The 19,561-nt window shown below is 46.0% G+C and overlaps 1 protein-coding gene across 1 annotated transcript in view; it reads right to left on the reverse strand.

Annotated features, from left to right (window-relative positions):
• LOC311107280 (oxysterol-binding protein-related protein 10-like) overlaps positions 1–19,561 on the reverse strand; it is a 95,048-nt gene that overhangs the window by 66,986 nt on the left and 8,501 nt on the right. The window contains exons 2-4 of the mRNA XM_084149760.1: positions 13,935–14,110; positions 11,826–11,905; positions 6,110–6,415 (exon numbers count right to left, since the gene is read on the reverse strand). Coding sequence (XP_084005886.1) covers positions 6,110–6,415; positions 11,826–11,905; positions 13,935–14,110 — 562 coding nt within the window. The remainder of the gene's footprint in view (positions 1–6,109; positions 6,416–11,825; positions 11,906–13,934; positions 14,111–19,561) is intronic.

Here is a 19,561-nt window from a genome sequence, read left to right on the forward strand (position 1 = left end):
CTGCAACAAAGCACCCCCAAAGCGTGATGCTGCCACCCCCGTGCTTCACGGTTGGGATGGTGTTCTTCGGCTTGCAAGCCTTCCCCTTTTTCCTCCAAACATAACGATGGTCATTACGGCCAAACAGTTCTATTTTTGTTCCATCAAACCAGATAATATTTATCCAAAAAGTACAGTCTTTGTCCCCATGTGCAGTTGCAAACCGTAGTCTGGCTTTTTTATGGCGGTTTTGGAGCAGTGGCTTCTTCCTTGCTGAGCGGCCTTTCAGGTTATGTCGATATAGGACTCGTTTTACTGTGGATATAGATACTTTTGTACCTGTTTTCTCCAGCATCTTCACAAGGTCCTTTGCTGTTGTTCTGGGATTGATTTGCACTTTTCGCACCAAAGTACGTTCATCTCTAGGAGACAGAACGCGTCTCCTTCCTGAGCGGTATGACAGCTGCGTGGTCCCATGGGGTTTATACTTGCGTACTATTGTTTGTACAGATGAACGTGGTACCTTCAGGCGTTTGGAAATTGCTCCCAAGGATGAACCAGACTTGTGGAGGTCTACAGTTTTTTTTCTGAGGTCTTGGCTGATTTCTTTTGATTTTCCCATGATGTCAAGCAAAGAGGCACTGAGTATGAAGGTAGGCCTTGAAATACATCCACAGGTACACCTCCAATTGACTGAAATGATGTCAATTAGCCTATCTGAAGCTTCTAAAGCCATGACATCATATTCTGGAATTTTCCAAGCTGTTTAAAGGCACAGTCAACTTAGTGTATGTAAACTTCTGACTCACTGGAATTGTGATACAATGAATTATAAGTGAAATACTCTGTCTGTAAACAATTGCTGGAAAAATTACTTGTGTCATGCACAAAGTAGATGTCCTAACCAACTTGCCAAAACTATAGTTTGTTAACAAGAAATGTGTGGAGTGGTTGAAAAACGAGTTTTAATGACTCCAACCTAAGTATATGTAAACTTCCGACTTCAACTGTACACACGCACACTCTAACACACACACACACACACATAGAAACATAGGCCAGCGCTGGCTGCCTAGAGCTCTGTAAGTCATACTCCAACATTGCATTGACTGATACAGCACAGTCATCCAAGGAATCTGTCTGTACATTACAGGGACAGGTGATGTGTTCTAACAATGGACAAATGCATGCCAAAGGAAGACATGTGACTATAGCTAGTCAAAGCATGAGAGGAGAATTGTGGGGTAGTGAAAGAATTCTATATGGAGACGTAGGTACTGTAGGGACACAGCCAGTGATGTAGGCAGGGAGTCATGACAATTCTCAGCCACCCCCCTGAGTCATATGTTATCTGTCTAGTTCAGTCTGTCTCTGTCACTAAAATAATTACATCTGGCACCTCTGACAGCTAGGTGGGCTGGGAGTAGGACAGGATCTCTCTCTCTCTCTCTCTCTCTCTCTCTCTCTCTCTCTCTCTCTCTCTCTCTCTCTCTCTCTCTCTCTCTCGCTCGCTCTCGCTCTCTCTCTCGCTCTCACGCAACACAAACAAGCTATACTCTGGGGAGTGCTCACTGTCTGTGAGTCATCGGCAGGGAGATAGGGAGAGTGGAGGTAGCATGAGAATGAACTCAATTACACACCCTCACCCACTCACTCACACACACACACACTATACCCTGTGGGTCCTGTGGCCAAAGTCCTGCTTGTTTCATTAACTCTCCTTTATTACAACAGTATTCCCAGGACCTCCCCCTTCCCACCCTCTCACACACACACACACACACACACACACACACCCCTTCCCCACAACACACACTCTCACACACACTCTCACAAATCCCTTACAAACCGTGACATCAGCCCATCACACTAACTTAATAATGACTTACCAGGGAGAAATGAGGACCAGGACTAGAGCTGACATTAACAGATAGTCTCTCCAGGTTTCTGCTAGCAGCCCCATAACAGACTGACATTCAAAGTGTTATTATGTCTCTGTCCCAAATGGCACCCTATTCTCTAAGCCCATAGGGCTTTGGTCCACATTTTTGCACTTTATATGGAATGAGGGTGCCATTTTGGGATGCAGACTGTGTCTGTCACATCATGGTAACTTTAGCATCGCTTCTGCCGCTAGCAAACTCATATCCCAACCCTTCAGTTTCATATCCCAACCCTCATGAAAAATAGATGCCACATCTTTGTTCTTCATAAGCTAGAGAAAGTCACGACTTTGCAAAAAATAGAATAACACAAGGAGGAGAAAAGCACAGGTCCTTGATCTCTCTAGGCTTTACTAGGGTTGGTCACTATTCTAGGGCTTTATTAGGGTTGGTCCCTATTCTAGGGCTTTACTAGGGTTGGTCACTATTCTAGGGCTTTACTAGGGTTGGTCACTATTCTAGGGCTTTATTAGGGTTGGTCACTATTCTAGGGCTTTACTAGGGTTGGTCACTATTCTAGGGCTTTACTAGGGTTGGTCCCTATTCTAGGGCTTTACTAGGGTTGGTCACTATTCTAGGGCTTGAAAAGAAGCTGTGCTATGGTTGGCATAAAAGGCACAAGAGTGGATCTATACTATATATATCTATATCTCAAAGTAGTCTGGGTTACACCTCGACAGAGAGACGCACAAACACACACAAACACACCCAAACACACACACACCGTATTGTACAACTAACCTTGTGGGGACACACAATTCAGTCCCATTCAAAATCCTATTTTCCCTAACCCCTAACCTTAAACTTAACCTTAACCCGAAAACCTAACCTAACCCTAGCTCCTAACCCTAACCCTAAAACTAACCCTATCTCCTAACCCTAATTCTAACCCTAACACTTATTCTAACCTTAACCCTAAACCCCCTAGAAATCGCATTTGACCTTGTGGGGACCAACAGAATGTCCCCAGTTGGTCAAATTGTTGTTTGTTAAACACGTCCACAAACACCCACGCACACACAAACACACATACACCCAAACACACACAGTCACGACAGCTCCTTTGAGCTCTGCTGATATATATAGAAATCCTCTAACTTCTGATCATGTAAGAAAGAGAAGACAACTCAGAACGTTCTCTCTCTCTCTCTCTCTCTCTCTCTCTCTCTCTCTCTCTCTCTCTCTCTCTCTCTCTCTCTCCTTCTCTCTCTCTCTCATCAAGCTTAGCCCTGTGGTCTCTGGGGCTAGCAGCATTCTTTCACAGGAGTCGTTAATTCTTGCAAGTCATCTTAGACACTACGGCCAGACACACTGACAGGCACACAGGCACACAGACACACAAACATACACAAACACACACACACTGTTCCCTGAACTCTCTGAAGATTCCTTTGTTCTCAGCTTAGACCTGAAGCACAGATACAGAGACAGAGACATAGTCAGCTTCACTATGAAAAGAAAAGCTTCAAAGTTATGCCAACGGCAGATAAAATCCATTACTCTTTCTTTCCCATGTACTCTCTCCCTTTCTCTTAGTCTCCTAACTCTCTCTGTATCTATCTTACTCCTCATCTCTCTCTCTCTTCCTCCCCCTCTCTCTCTCTCTCTCCTCCCCCTCTCGCTCGCTCTCTCTCCCTCTCCCCCTCTCTCTCTCTCTCCCTCCCCCCTCTCTCTCTCTCTCCCCCCCTCTCTCTCTCTCACACATACAATCTTTTCCCTCTCTCACACTGTCTTCTGTAATATTCATCTCTCCATTCCTCCCCGGTGCAGTATAGTGGGATGTTCATCATGCCCTTGTGTCTAACAGGATCCCTCTATTCCTCCTCCTCCTCCTCCTCTCTCCACATCCCTCTCCTCCTCCTCTCTCCACAGCCCTCTGCTCTTCCTCTCTCCTCCTCCTCTCCTCCTCCTCTCTCCACAGCCCTCTCCTCCTCCTCTCTCCTCCTCCTCTCCTCACAACCCTCTCCTGTTCCTCTGTCCCCTTCCTATGACCTGTCATTAGAGGAACTGAGCCAAAGCTTCTGGTGGCTCCAGATAGAAAAAGCCTCTGGTGGCTGCAGATAGACAAAGCCTCTAGCGGCTCCAGATAGACAAAGCCTCTGGCGGCTCCAGATAGACAAAGCCTCTAGCGGCTCCAGATAGACAAAGCCTCTAGCGGCTCCAGATAGACAAAGCCTCTAGCGGCTCCAGATAGACAAAGCCTCTAGCGGCTCCAGATAGACAAAGCCTCTAGTGGCTACAGGTAGAAGTTACCCATAAGTCCTGACAGGATCAGTTTACCATGTTCAAAATCCTGGTGTGCTGTTCTACCTTACGGAAAGGGAATTTCCTCATGTACTAATCCATGCTCAACCAATGAATACATGCATTGTTGATAAGGAGGAAGTGAATTCCCTGCTTAGGTTTGCACGTCTGCTAGCCGCCTGGCTCAGTAATAAAATAAAAAATACATATACATATAAAAGTAATAATATAGTTAAAAGGTAATAGAGTTAGGTTTTAGGGTCTGAGGCTCAGACCACATCCATCCCCATCCAGGTTAATCTCCAACACCCAGGAGAGGAGAGACCTCTATGAACCAGACACAGCGCCGCAGGGATACTTCCTCTTTTAAATACACATGCACCTCTCTGTGGAGACAGAACTCAGCCAATTCCAGGGAGAGCCACAGCTGTTTAAAGGCCATAGCCATACAGTCAGCCCTATCTCAGGAAGCAAAAAAATTGTATATTGGACGGGTCAATCTAAGTAACATAATACAAAAAATCCCCATCAAAATCAGTCAATATAAGCTAGAGATCCGTTTTTTTGCATAGGCTGCATCTAAATCCACCGTATCCGCTGATGTCGGCCTTCCGCATCTGCGGTGGAAGGTGGCCGAGCTACAGCAGTGTTTGTCAGACCAAGAGACATCTTGAAAATCTGTCTTCTCACGAAAACGTCTGAACGGTTTGGCCTTGAAAATAATATGACCACTCTATGGAAAGATGAGACTCTCACGAACGCGATACTGTAACCCATACAAATTAATGGAAGTATGGTGGTAGTTTTGCGTCAACAAAAATAAGGGGTTAAATATGTGTCCCAAAAAATATTTCCTGAGCTTTCTTATATCTCCTAGAATCTTCAAAACCTTATTCCTTTTGATAAATGTTTTGCCATTTATGAATGTGTTATTCAATGCATTTCTATGAGCTATAGTAGTAAAGGCCAAATGCAATATTTAAAAAATATATTTTGTTTTTATACCTAAAGGGGTCCTAAAATTCCAAATCAAATAGCTAAACGAGCCATGGTATGACCATCTTAGCTTAGTAGACTTGGACTTTTCGAGGTTAAGCCAGGGAGAGTTAATAGAGGTCCAGAATCAGAACCATGAGGAGGAGGGAGATATGGAAGCAAAACGGCAGTGCACCTGTCACACCGCAGCAGAGGTTCTAATACACTCAAGAAATAACGTCTATTTCTACAAAGAAAAGTTGATATAACTTCAATAGTCAACTTTTTTGACAGATGAGAAATTGGAGCTTTTAAACCAATCCACCCATAGCATAGAAATTACCTTGTTTTGATCTAATTTTAAACCAATGCGTACTCCCTCTGGGATGATCCAGTCTGATGAATGATTTGGTCCTGACACAGAGTAGAGACAGGACATTTGTGCTGAATAGTCTCCACCTCAGTGGCTGGCTGGCTGGCTGGCTGGCTTCTCTCTCTCTCTCTCTCTCTCTCTCTCTCTCTCTCTCTCTCTCTCTCTCTCTCTCTCTCTCTCTCTCTCTCTCTCTCTCTCTCTCTCTCTCTCTCTCTCTCTCTCTCTCTCTCTCTCTCTCTCTCTCTCTCTCACCTACCTACCTACCTACCTACCTACCTACCTACCTACCTACCTACCTACCTACCTACCTACCTACCTACCTACCTACCTACCTACCTACCTACCTACCTACCTACAGTCCTACCACAGCAGTACTACCTACCTACCTACAGTCCTACCAGAGCAGTACTACCTACCTACAGTCCTACCAGAGCAGTACTACCTACCTACAGTCCTACCAGAGCAGTACTACCTACCTACAGTCCTACCAGAGCAGTACTACCTACCTACAGTCCTACCAGAGCAGTACTACCTACCTACAGTCCTACCAGAGCAGTACTACCTACCTACAGTCCTACCAGAGCAGCAGCCCTACCTCTTTGACCTGGCTCAGCCTCCCTGGAGCAGGGTGGTAGTTCTGGTTGTTCTGGTGGTGGTGGTAGTTGTACTGGGTCCTGGCCCGGCGGGCCGCAGCAGGGGATCTGTGATGGGTGATGGTGACGACCCCTCCAACCCCAGGGTAGAGAGGCTTTCTCTGGGTACCAGGTGAGGAGGAGGTGGTGGAGGTGAAGGAGGAAGAGACGGGCGAGGCAGGGTGGTGTTGGCTGGATGGAGGAGGGAGCAGGGAGAAGCTGCGTGTCCGGCCCTGGGTGGAGGAGGAGGCAGTGAAGGAGGAGGTGCCCTGAAAGAGACGGCAGCAGCAGGAGTGAGAGGAGCCGGAGCAGTCAGGTAGAGGAGTCCGACACTGCTGCTTCTTCCCGGCTTTACCTCCTCCTCCTCCTCCTGCTCCTACTCTGCTAACACCGCCATGCTCTGCTGTCACACACAAGGGCATCTTCTGCCTGCCACACACAAGGGCATCTTCTGCCTGCCTGGGTCTGCCTCCCTCTGCCTGGCCGGGCTGACAGGACAGGACAGGACCTGCCAGCCAGCCACACAGCCGGGGGAGGAGGGAGAGAGGGAGGAGGGAGGTATAGAGGGGTGATGGCCAGTGAAGGGAGGCAGTGAGAGGTAGCGAGGGATGAGAAGGTATAGGGGGGGGGGGGCATGCAGATCAGCGAGCCCAGATCAGAACATTCTGCTCAGATAGCATAGCAGTCAGGATACACAGAGAGAGAGCAGAACCACTGAGCTGAGGGAGTCACCACCACTAAGGTTTCAGTCTCCACAGCACTTTTACAGAACACACTCAACACTGCTGCGCTTAGTACACCACCGTAGACTGCAGTAAAACCTATTGAACTATAGAAATCACCAGGGGACTTTGTTATTACAGTCAGTAACCAAACAGATAATATGTATTGGCTACTGTAGATTCTCATCATATACCTTTACAAAAGGTGCTAGCAACCTTCTGGTTTAGGTTTAAAGAGTTTCTGAGTTGTGTATGTGCATAATTCTCTCTAAAGGAAGGAGTTAATTCCATCCATACTAACATTCCATTCTCGCTACATCCATCTCAGTAAAACTCAGTTAAGTTCACAACTCACTCACTCAAAGATACAATGTATTCCAAAAGCACACTCTACCCTCTCTTACAACTCTCTCCTCCAGACAGAGACACATCTAGAGTAAAGTCTCATCCATCCAGACTAGAGTAAAGTCTCATCCATCCAGACTGATAAAAAGTCCATTACCAAACCAATCAGTGGTAATATATTTCAGCCAGGACAGGAGGAATGATGGGCTTGGTTTATAAGTTAGCTGGGTTTACATAACAGACTGTCTGTCTAATGGGCTTGGCTCTATCAGAGTGAAACAGGAACTCTCAGGCTCTCAGTCTCTCTCTCTACTCTTCTCTCAAGGTAAATCACATCACCCTAATTACTCAGTACTCTCCCTGCAATAGCATGGAGCCATCCCCCCAGTCTAACCCTTCTCTTATAGCATCCCAGTTGTTTTAACTCACCTGTATAGTCAGTACAATGTTTTGTGAGATTATGGTAGTGAAATGGCTGCAGTGCTCATGGACATGGGCAATAGTTAGTCATGTGACCCCTGCCCACCTCTACACAGATACACAAGTGTTCGTGCACATGCACCCCCACACACACACTAACTTAGTTGAACTGTTGGTGCAAAAACAACAGGTCCCTACAACACCACAACCAACACTGCTTCCTTGCCCTGTGGCTCTGGGTTAGTCCAACACTTCATGAAAAGACAATGGTCTTCTGTTTAACTCTGTTGGGTCAACCACACTCATCTCTGTGTAAACTGACACACAATATCTAGATAAATGATACAGTTTACACAACCTCTACACACGCTTAACGTTTCTGAATGACGTTGGCTGTAAAATAGGAATGATGTTGATACGAGTGAGGGACGATGGGATGTTGTGTCGACTGAGCTGATGAAACCTCTGGGAAGGCAGTGACTCACAAAGTAAACATGGAGATGACGGCAGCACCATGGTTACCAAAGCATTTACTGTTACAATGTTCTCTCTATGCACTAGGCCTATCATAAAACCAGCTATTCCTGGGTAGGCCTATCATAAAACCAGGGTAGGGGTTGGTGCAGCGGAAGCTAGCTCTCAGCAGATATGGGTTGTGTTCATTAGTCACCAAACGGAAGAAAAACAGACATACAGGGAGGGACTACATGGACTTGTCCAACTGACACTGTTATCCTGTTACCCTCAGTTTCATCAACAACAGTATCAATATGTCTATTTTTAACAAGCAAATGACCTGGTTGTACTATAACGTGATGGTAGCTTAAATTATAATAGCGCTTCTGAAATGAACGTGATAGCTCATTTGAAACTATGGTGGTTTCATCGAAAACTGTAACTATACAAATGATGTATCTTAATTTGATCATCCCAGGAAATGTCCTGAACAGCAGGAAATGCAAGCTGGTAGTGTATTCAAGATTTAAAAGGCTTCTAAAGTTTGTAATTTCCACTTTAAAATGTCAGACTTGATTTGCCCTAACGAAAAATGTATCAACCCCATTAATTAAAATCCACATAACAATTCACATTTCCTGCTGTAGCAAACTGGCTGGAATTAAGATACAGCATCTATCTGTATGATATTTCAACCTCCCTCTAGTTTCACCAGTATTAGAATTCTTAAAGGCTTCCTTTCTAGGGCAAAACAGAACAAAGTCTGACCCACTGACTCAGTGTTCTCGGCAGTGCACTTTCTGGACAAAAAAACTAATCCAAAATACATTTTAAAAATGTCAGCGCAGGATTTGACTGTATCACCAGACTATTGGGCTGCTCGCCTTGGGTTTGTCACCAAGGCCTGCATCCGAAATGGCACCCTATTCCATAAATAGTTGTAATGGGAAATATTTCCCTGTATTTGATTCACTGTTGATATGAATTGATATTTAATAAACATTATTGTATGTGCGGGGAGACGCAGACAGATGCATTCCCTTAGGGGAAGGGAAACAGGAGTTAACCATGTCACTTGTTGGTCTATAATTCTCTGTTGTAACTATGTGCTGATGTTTCTACCTTTGACCTGTTTAACTGACACTATCAAATGTCTGCCAGTGTTGAATGTTATGGTTACATTTTGGCTCCAGACTGGGCCGGGGACACTGACAATATCTCGGTGACACTGTGTGATGTGGTGCAGCTGATGTTGTGACTTCCTATAGCCTCTCTGGCTGGTGTTTCCAGAACATTTGGTGCTGTGTGATTAATATATAAGAGCTTTCTCAGACAAGGTCCATTAGACATTTGCTTTGCTTCTGATCTGGAGGCGTCTCCCTGTTGCAACTTGTAATAAACAGGATTCATTTTTTTATTTATGTTTTATTGTGTTCCCTTTATAACCCTCTGTTTCTCATTGTCTATTGTGCGTAATTGTTTTGGTCTTTGCGGCAGTTGCCCATGTGTGCGGGTCGTATTATTTCCTCTCTATTTGAGGTTGCCTTTGTACTTTGTATTTGCACTGTATCCAGTAAAGTTTCTGCCAGTAGCTCGGTGTCCTTCGCCTACCACATACACGTCGCTTTGACAAGTATGTAAAGGAGGTAAAGGACGAGGTGGTATAGCCTATAGATTCTACAGTATGTAAAGGAGGTAAAGGACGAGGTGGTATAGTCCATAGATTCTACTGTATGTAAAGGTGGTAAAGGATGAGGTGGTATAGTCTATAGATTCTACAGTATGTAAAGGGGGTAAAGGACGAGGTGGTATAGCCTATATATTCTACATTATGTAAAGGAGGTAAAGGACGAGGTGGTATAGTCCATAGATTCTACTGTATGTAAAGGTGGTAAAGGATGAGGTGGTATAGTCTATAGATTCTACAGTATGTAAAGGGGGTAAAGGACGAGGTGGTATAGCCTATATACAGTGGGGAAAAAAAGTATTTAGTCAGCCACCAATTGTGCAAGTTCTCCCACTTAAAAAGATGAGAGAGGCCTGTAATTTTCATCATAAGTACACGTCAACTATGACAGACAAATTGAGGGGAAAAAATCCAGAAAATCACATTGTAGGATTTTTTATGAATATATTTGCAAATTATGGTGGAAAATAAGTATTTGGTCACATACAAACAAGCAAGATTTCTGGCTCTCACAGAGGCTCCTCTGTCCTCCACTCGTTACCTGTATTAATGGCACCTGTTTGAACTTGTTATCAGTATAAAAGACACCTGTCCACAACCTCAAACAGTCACACTCCAAACTCCACTATGGCCAAGACCAAAGAGCTGTCAAAGGACACCAGAAACAAAATTGTAGACCTGCACCAGGCTGGGAAGACTGAATCTGCAATAGGTTAGCAGCTTGGTTTGAAGAAATCAACTGTGGGAGCAATTATTAGGAAATGGAAGACATACAAGACCACTGATAATCTCCCTCGATCTGGGGCTCCACGCAAGATCTCCCCCCGTGGGGTCAAAATGATCACAAGAACGGTGAGCAAAAATCCCAGAACCACACGGGGGGACCTAGTGAATGACCTGCAGAGAGCTGGGACCAAAGTAACAAAGCCTACCATCAGTAACACACTACGCCGCCAGGGACTCAAATCCTGCAGTGCCAGACGTGTCCCCCTGCTTAAGCCAGTACATGTCCAGGCCCGTCTGAAGTTTGCTAGAGTGCATTTTGATGATCCAGAAGAGGATTGGGAGAATGTCATATGGTCAGATGAAACCAAAATATAACTTTTTTGTAAAAACTCAACTTGTCGTGTTTGGAGGACAAAGAATGCTGAGTTGCATCCAAAGAACACCATACCTACTGTGAAGCATGGGGGTGGAAACATCATGCTTTGGGGCTGTTTTTCTGCAAAGGGACCAGGACGACTGATCCGTGTAAAGGAAACAATGAACGGAGCCATGTATCGTGAGATTTTGAGTGAAAACCTCCTTCCATCAGCAAGGGCATTGAAGATTAAACGTGGCTGGGTCTTTCAGCATGACAATGATCCCAAACACACCGCCCGGGCAACGAAGGAGTGGCTTCGTAAGAAGCATTTCAAGGTCCTGGAGTGGCCTAGCCAGTCTCCAGATCTCAACCCCATAGAAAATCTTTGGAGGGAGTTGAAAGTCCGTGTTGCCCAGCGACAGCCCCAAAACATCACTGCTCTAGAGGAGATCTGCATGGAAGAATGGGCCAAAATACCAGCAACAGTGTGTGAAAACCTTGTTAAGACTTACAGAAAACGTTTGACCTGTGTCATTGCCAACAAAGGGTATATAACAAAGTATTGAGAAACTTTTGTTATTGACCAAATACTTATTTTCCACCATAAATTTCAAATAAATTCATTAAAAATCCTACAATGTGATTTTCTGGAATTGTTTTTCTCATTTTGTCTGTCATAGTTGACGTGTACCTATGATGAAAATTACAGGCCTCTCTCATCTTTTTAAGTGGGAGAACTTGCACAATTGGTGGCTGACTAAATACTATTTTTCCCCACTGTATTCTACATTATGTAAAGGAGGTAAAGGACGAGGTGGTATAGCCTATAGATTCTACAGTATGTAAAGGAGGTAAAGGACGTGGTGGTATAGCCTATAGATTCTACATTATGAAAAGGAGGTAAAGGACGAGGTGGTATAGCCTATAGATTCTACAGTATGTAAAGGTGATGCACAGTAGCCTACCTTGGCACTGGAGTCAGAGTGGCGCCGGGCACAGAGCTGCAGCTGACTCATCCAGAGCTGCTGTTCCCCAGCGTCCGACGCTAGAGAGAGAGAGAGAGAGAGAGAGAGAGAGAGAGAGAGAGAGAGAGAGAGAGAGAGAGAGAGAGAGAGAGAGAGAGAGAGAGAGAGAGAGAGAGAGAGAGAGAGAGAGAGAGAGAGAGAGAGGTTACTGCAGAGTATAGGAGCTGAAGATGCACACACACTAAAATGTTAAGGAAGTGCTGACTCGCAGACTGGAAACTGAAAAAACTAAAAGAAAATAAAGTTGCACACTCTAATACTTTCAGTTTGTTTGTGTACCTTTCAGTTTGTGTTTTGGACCTTTATCAAAAATGTATAAAAGTCCCAAAACTTTGGGGCGTCCCAAATATAGAGCATTACAGTATGTCTCTCCAGTCTCAACATACCCCCAAATATAGATCATTACAGTATGTCTCTCCAGTCTCAACATACCTCCAATACAGATCATTACAGTACGTCTCTCCAGTCTCAACATACCCCCAGATACAGATCATTACAGTACGTCTCTCCAGTCTCAACATACCTCCAAATACAGATCATTACAGTATGTCTCTCCAGTCTCAACATACCCCCAGATACAGATCATTACAGTACGTCTCTCCAGTCTCAACATACCTCCAAATACAGATCATTACAGTATGTCTCTCCAGTCTCAACATACCCCCAGATACAGATCATTACAGTACGTCTCTCCAGTCTCAACATACCTCCAAATACAGATCATTACAGTATGTCTCTCCAGTCTCAACATACCTCCAAATACAGATCATTACAGTATGTCTCTCCAGTCTCAACATACCTCCAAATACAGATCATTACAGTATGTCTCTCCAGTCTCAACATACCTGCAAATATACAGCATTACAGTACGTCTCTCCATTCTCAACATACCTCCAAATACAGATCATTACAGTATGTCTCTCCAGTCTCAACATACCTCCAAATACAGCTCATTACAGTATGTCTCTCCAGTCTCAATATACCCCCAAATATAGATCATTACAGTATGTCTCTCCAATCTCAACATACCTGCAAATATACAGCATTACAGTACGTCTCTCCAGTCTCTACATACCCCCAAATACAGATCATTACAGTATGTCTCTCCAGTCTCAACATACCCCCAGATACAGAGCATTACAGTATGTCTCTACAGATCATTACAGTATGTCTCTACAGATCATTACAGTATGTCTCTACAGATCATTACAGTATGTCTCTCAGCAACAGCAGCAGGGGAATTTAGGAAACCTCCAGACAAAGTGTGAATTTGAGATGTCAGATGTCCAGGCTTAAAGCCATCAGAGTGGTTGTTGTGTCCAACTGGGGGGTCGGGATGTTGAGGTTGTATCCCAAATGGCACCCTATTCCCTATATAGTGCACTACTTTTGACCAGAGCCTTATGGTGCATGGAAATGTTGTGGTTTTTATAAAGATAAAAAGCTGCTTTAAAACATTGTCTAAAATGGCTAATGGTTGGCAGTGGAGGAAATACAAGAGGAAACCTGTGGTTGAGAGAGGTGAACAGAGGAGGAGATACAAGAGGAAACATGTGGTTGAGAGAGGTGAACAGTGGAGGAAATACAAGAGGAAACCTGTGGTTGAGAGAGGTGAACAGAGGAGGAGATACAAGAGGAAACCTGTGGTTGAGAGAGGTGAACAGAGGAGGAGATACAGGAGGAAACCTGTGGTTGAGAGAGATGAACAGAGGAGGAGATACAAGAGGAAACCTGTGGTTGAGAGAGGTGAACAGTGGAAGAGGTGCTGTCTTGTTAACTCCTCTGATCACCATCAGACGATATGATCCCCATCATATAGGAGTTGACAAGACAGCACAAACAGATCTGGGACCAGGCTCTAAGAATGACGTACAGTAACGTACCTCTGAGTTTGTATTAAGTTACCTCATCTGGTTCAGGATCATTCTGTGCTGTCTGCAGGAGTTGGCAAGACAGCACAAACAGATCCTGGACCAGCCAGACTAAGAGAAGTACAATAACTGTCTTTGTCTAATAACATCTGTAGAGTAACAGACATCCTCCACCTACCTCTGAGTTTGTAGGCCTCTCCAGTGGCAGAGTGGACAGTGAACATGTGTGGTAGTTCATCGCTGGGGGCCACAGAGGCCCCTATGAGGGGCAGGGACCCCCGGGGCTTCTGATTCTTACTGTGCTGGTTCACAAAGTACTGCAGCTGACCCATGTCTGGATCCAACACAAAATATCTGCAAGAGGGGACAGAGATGAAGAAACAGTGGAACAAAATAATAAAGCTTACTCAGAAACGTAACAAAGTCTAAAATACTATTTAAAAGAAGGGAGGGGGAGGGAGGGAGGGGGGGGCGGGGGGAGAAGAGGGAGAGAAAGAAAGGGGGGGGCAATGGACGAGTGGGAGAGGAAGGAAGGAAAGAGTGTAAAATAGCATAGCCATGATTAATAATTTAAATCACTGTTTTCACAAACATCCTGCTGCCTCCTCTCTGAACCTCCAAACCCACTCTACAGCAGCAACCCCATGTGACTGGGCCGGACTATGCAGATGTATCTATAGTGTTTGTACAGTATGTACGTGCAGAGAAGGTGTCCCTCTCCGTTACCCTTCCTATCAATAAGAACTAACATTGATTTGGGCATACTGTATGCAGATAGTACATACTAACGTATGTGAACGTATGTTTAGAGTAGGTGACACTTTGTGAAGGCCTGTATTGCTGCTCTCCGTCACTTTCCCTATTAATGAACAGTAACAGTCCTTATTGTGTCGTTATCAATACTTGTGACAGAGAAACACAGTACTGTTCTTCATGTCTATGGTGTTGTAGAGAGGGAGAGAGAGAGAGAGAGAGAGAGAGAGAGAGAGAGAGAGAGAGAGAGAGAGAGAGAGAGAGAGAGAGAGAGAGAGAGCGTGAGACAGAGGGTGATTCGGGAGTGAGAGAGAGGGTGATTCGGGGGTGAGAGAGGGAGAGAGAGAGGGTGAGAGAGGGAGAGTGAGAGAGAGTGGGTGAGAGAGGGAGAGTGAAAGAGAGTGAAAGAGAGAGAGAGAGAGAGAGACAGAGAGAGAGAGAGAGAGAGAGAGAGAGAGAGAGAGAGAGAGAGCGTGAGACAGAGGGTGATTCGGGAGTGAGAGAGAGGGTGATTCGGGGGTGAGAGAGGGAGAGAGAGGGTGATTCAGGGGTGAGAGAGGGTGAGAGAGGGAGAGGGAGATTCGGGGGTGAGTGGCTGAGCGAGGGGGAGAGAGGGTAATTCGGCGGCGAGAGAGGGGGATTAGAGGTTAGACAGGGGATAGTCAGGGTTTGTTATGTGCTGTGGCCCAGGCACAGTGTCTCGTCTGTCCGACATGCTGAAGTCCAGAGCCATGCCTGGTGAGAGTAAAAGATTAGACAGACTGTCATTCTTTTCAACTTTACTGACATACTGAAACATACCAGATATCTGGTCAGACAGTATTAACATTACTGAAACATACCACATATCTGGTAGTTATTATCAACATCACTGACTCACTGAACAGACACCACATATCTGGTAGTTATTATCAACATCACTGACACACTGAACAGACACCACATATCTGGTAGTTATTATCAACATCACTGACACGCTGACCAGACACCACATATCTGGTAGTTATTATCAACATCACTGACACACTGACCAGACACCACATATCTGGTAGTTATTATCAACATCACTGACATGCTGAACAGACACCACATATCTGGTAGTTATTATCAACACCACTGACACGCTGAACAGACACCACATATTTGGTCGTTATTATCAACATCACTGACACAATGAACAGACACCACATATCTGGTAGTTATTATCAACATCACTGACACGCTGAACACACACCACATATCTGGTAGTTATTATCAACATCACTGACACGCTGAACACACACCACATATCTGGTAGTTATTATCAACATCACTGACACGCTGAACAGACACCACATATCTGGTAGTTATTATCAACACCACTGACACGCTGAACAGACACCACATATTTGGTAGTTATTATCAACATCACTGACACACTGAACAGACACCACATATCTGGTAGTTATTATCAACATCACTGACACACTGACCAGACACCACATATCTGGTAGCTATTATCAACATCACTGACAAGCTGAACACACACCACATATCTGGTAGTTATTATCAACATCACTGACACGCTGAACAGACACCACATATCTGGTAGTTATTATCAACATCACTGACACACTGAACAGACACCACATATCTGGTAGCTATTATCAACATCACTGACACGCTGAACAGACACCACATATCTGGTAGTTATTATCAACATCACTGACACGCTGAACAGACACCACATATCTGGTAGTTATTATCAACATCACTGACAAGCTGACCAGACACCACATATCTGGTAGTTATTATCAACATCACTGACACGCTGAACAGACACCACATATCTGGTAGTTATTATCAACAACACTGACACGCTGAACAGACACCACATATCTGGTAGTTATTATCAACATCACTGACACGCTGAACAGTCACCACATATCTGGTAGTTATTATCAACATCACTGACACGCTGAACACACACCACATATCTGGTAGTTATTATCAACATCACTGACACGCTGAACACACACCACATATCTGGTAGTTATTATCAACATCACTGACACGCTGAACAGACACCACATATCTGGTAGTTATTATCAACATCACTGACACGCTGAACAGACACCACATATCTGGTAGTTATTATCAACATCACTGACAAGCTGACCAGACACCACATATCTGGTAGTTATTATCAACATCACTGACACACTGACCAGACACCACATATCTGGTAGCTATTATCAACATCACTGACACGCTGAACACACACCACATATCTGGTAGTTATTATCAACATCACTGACACACTGGCCAGACACCACATATCTGGTAGTTATTATCAACATCACTGACACACTGAACAGTGTCACGGAATCAGCCAAGGCTGCTCCTCCTCCTTGCTCGGGCAGGCTTCGGCGTTCGTCGTCCCCGGAGTACTAGCTGCCACCGATCGATGTTTCTGTGTTTGACTTGTTTTGTCTTGATTGTGTACACCTGTTTCCTATTATGTTGTATTATATTCCCTATTTAACCCTCTGTCGTTCATTGTGTGTTGTGTGTGATTGTTCTCGTCATTGTCGGCAGTTGCTAGTGTGCGGGTATTCCCCTCCCTGTTTGGAGGTTGTTTTGTACTCTGGTGACTTTGTTAGTAAAGTATCGTTTCCAGTAGCTCAGTGTCCTGCGTTTGACTTCGCCTACCGCATTCACGTCGCACTTTGACAGAATCACACACCACTTATGGAGTCAGCAGGAGAGGCGGTGCCAGCTGGATCTATGGAGGCACGCGTCGAACAACAAGCGGCCATGATCCAGGCTCTCGGCACCGCCATGGAACGGGTGGTGAACACCATTGAGCGATGGGAAAGAGGGGGTCTACCTATACCCTCTCCAACGATACCACCACCATCGGCGATGCCCATCGTTTCACCTCCGGGGTCCAGTGGGATTCGGCTCTCGCTCCCGAGGGCTTATGATGGCACAGCGGCCGGGTGCCAGGGTTTCCTACTCCAGGTTGAACTCTACCTAGCCACCATTCACCCGGCGCCCTCGGGATACGAGAGCGTGTCCGCCCTCAACTCCTGTCTGTCCGGCAAGGCGCTGGAGTGGGCCAACGCCGAGTGGGGTGGGATAGACGCCGCTACGGTCAGCTATGCGGAGTTCACCCATATTCGATCACCCACCAGAGGGTAAAGCGGCGGGTGAGCGTCTATTCCACCTTAGACAGGGGAGGAGGAGCGCGCAGGAGTTCGCGCTGGACTTCCGGACGCTGGCTGCCAACGCGGGATGGAATGAGAGGGCCCTCATCGACCACTATAGATGTAGCCTGAGGGAGGATGTGCGTCGGGAATTGGCCTGCAGGGACACCAACCTCAGCTTTGATCAACTGGTGGACATGTCGATTCGCCTGGATACCCTGTTGGCTACCCGCGGACATCCGGATTCGGGGCCGTCCATTCCATCCGCCAGCACTTCCGAGCCGACCCCTATGTAGCTCGGGGGTGCTGGTGCTAGGGAGACCAGGAGGGAGACCAGGAGGGAGGCCGTCCCCTGCACCAACTGTGGCCGCAGAGGACACACTGCTGGTCAGTGCTGGGGAGGGTCTCCTAGGAATCGAGGCAGTGGGCGACGCACTGATGAGTCATTCCAGGTGAGTAGGCACCCAACTCACCCAGAGCTCTCTGTTGATCATATGTGTATTAAAGTGGTGTTTCCCGAGGTTTCTCCTCACTCCCAGCATAAGGCGCTAGTAGATTCAGGTGCAGCTGGGAATTTTATCGATCGCCAGTTCACCTATAAGTTAGGGATTCCTATCGTACCTGTTGATGTGCCCTTCCCTATTCATGCCCTAGATAGCCGCCCTTTGGGGTCAGGATTGATTAGGGAGGTCACGGCGCCTCTCCGGATGAAAACGCAGGAGGGCCATGAGGAGATATTACGTTTGTATTTGATTGATTCTCCTGCGTTTCCCGTGGTGTTGGGGCTTCCCTGGTTAATATCTCATGACCCCAACATTTCATGGCAGCAGAGAGCTCTCAAGGGATGGTCTGATCAGTGTACTGGGCGGTGTGTAGGCGTTTCCGTAGGGGCAATGACGGTGGAAAGCCCGAACCAAGTTCCCACCTTGCACATTCCACCTGAGTATGCCGATTTGGCACTCGCCTTCAGTAAGAAGAAGGCGACTCAATTACCACCTCATCGACAGGGGGATTGTGCGATAGACCTCCAAGTAGGCGCTGCGCTTCCACGTAGTCACGTGTATCCTCTGTCTCAGGAGGAGACGGCCGCTATGGAGACCTACGTCACCGAATCTCTGAGACAGGGTTACATACGGCCGTCCACTTCCCCTGCGTCCTCAAGTTTCTTTTTTGTGAAGAAGAAGGATGGGGGTTTACGCCTGTGTATTGATTACCGTGGTCTCAATCAGATCACAATCAAATACAGTTATCCTCTCCCTCTGATTGCTAGTATGACGGAGTCATTACACGGGGCGCGATTCTTCACAAAATTGGATCTCAGGAGCGCGTACAACCTGGTGCGCATTAGGGAAGGAGATGAGTGGAAGACAGCATTCAGTACCACCTCGGGTCACTATGAGTACCTCGTCATGCCATACGGTTTAATGAATGCAACTTCAGTCTTCCAATCATTTGTGGACGAGATTTTCCAGGACTTGCATGGACAGGGTGTCATGGTATATATTGATGACATTCTAATATACTCCGCTACACGAGCCGAGCATGTGTCCCTGGTGCGTCGAGTGCTTGGTAGACTGTTGGAGCATGACCTGTATGCGAAGGCGGAGAAATGTCTGTTCTTCCAGGAGTCCATCTCCTTCCTGGGACATCGGTTGTCCGTGTCAGGGGTAGAGATGGAGATTGACCGCGTTTCTGCCGTGCGTAATTGGCAGACTCCCACCACGGTAAAGGAGGTGCAGCGCTTCTTGGGTTTTGCCAATTACTACCGGAGGTTTATCCGGGGCTTTGGACAGGTAGCAGCTCCCATTACCTCTCTGCTAAAGGGGGGTCCGGTGCGCCTGCAGTGGTCGGCTGAGGCGGACAG

This window comes from Coregonus lavaretus (assembly GCF_964263955.1).
Source record: "Coregonus lavaretus genome assembly, chromosome: 3".
Taxonomy (NCBI): Eukaryota; Metazoa; Chordata; class Actinopteri; order Salmoniformes; family Salmonidae; genus Coregonus; species Coregonus lavaretus.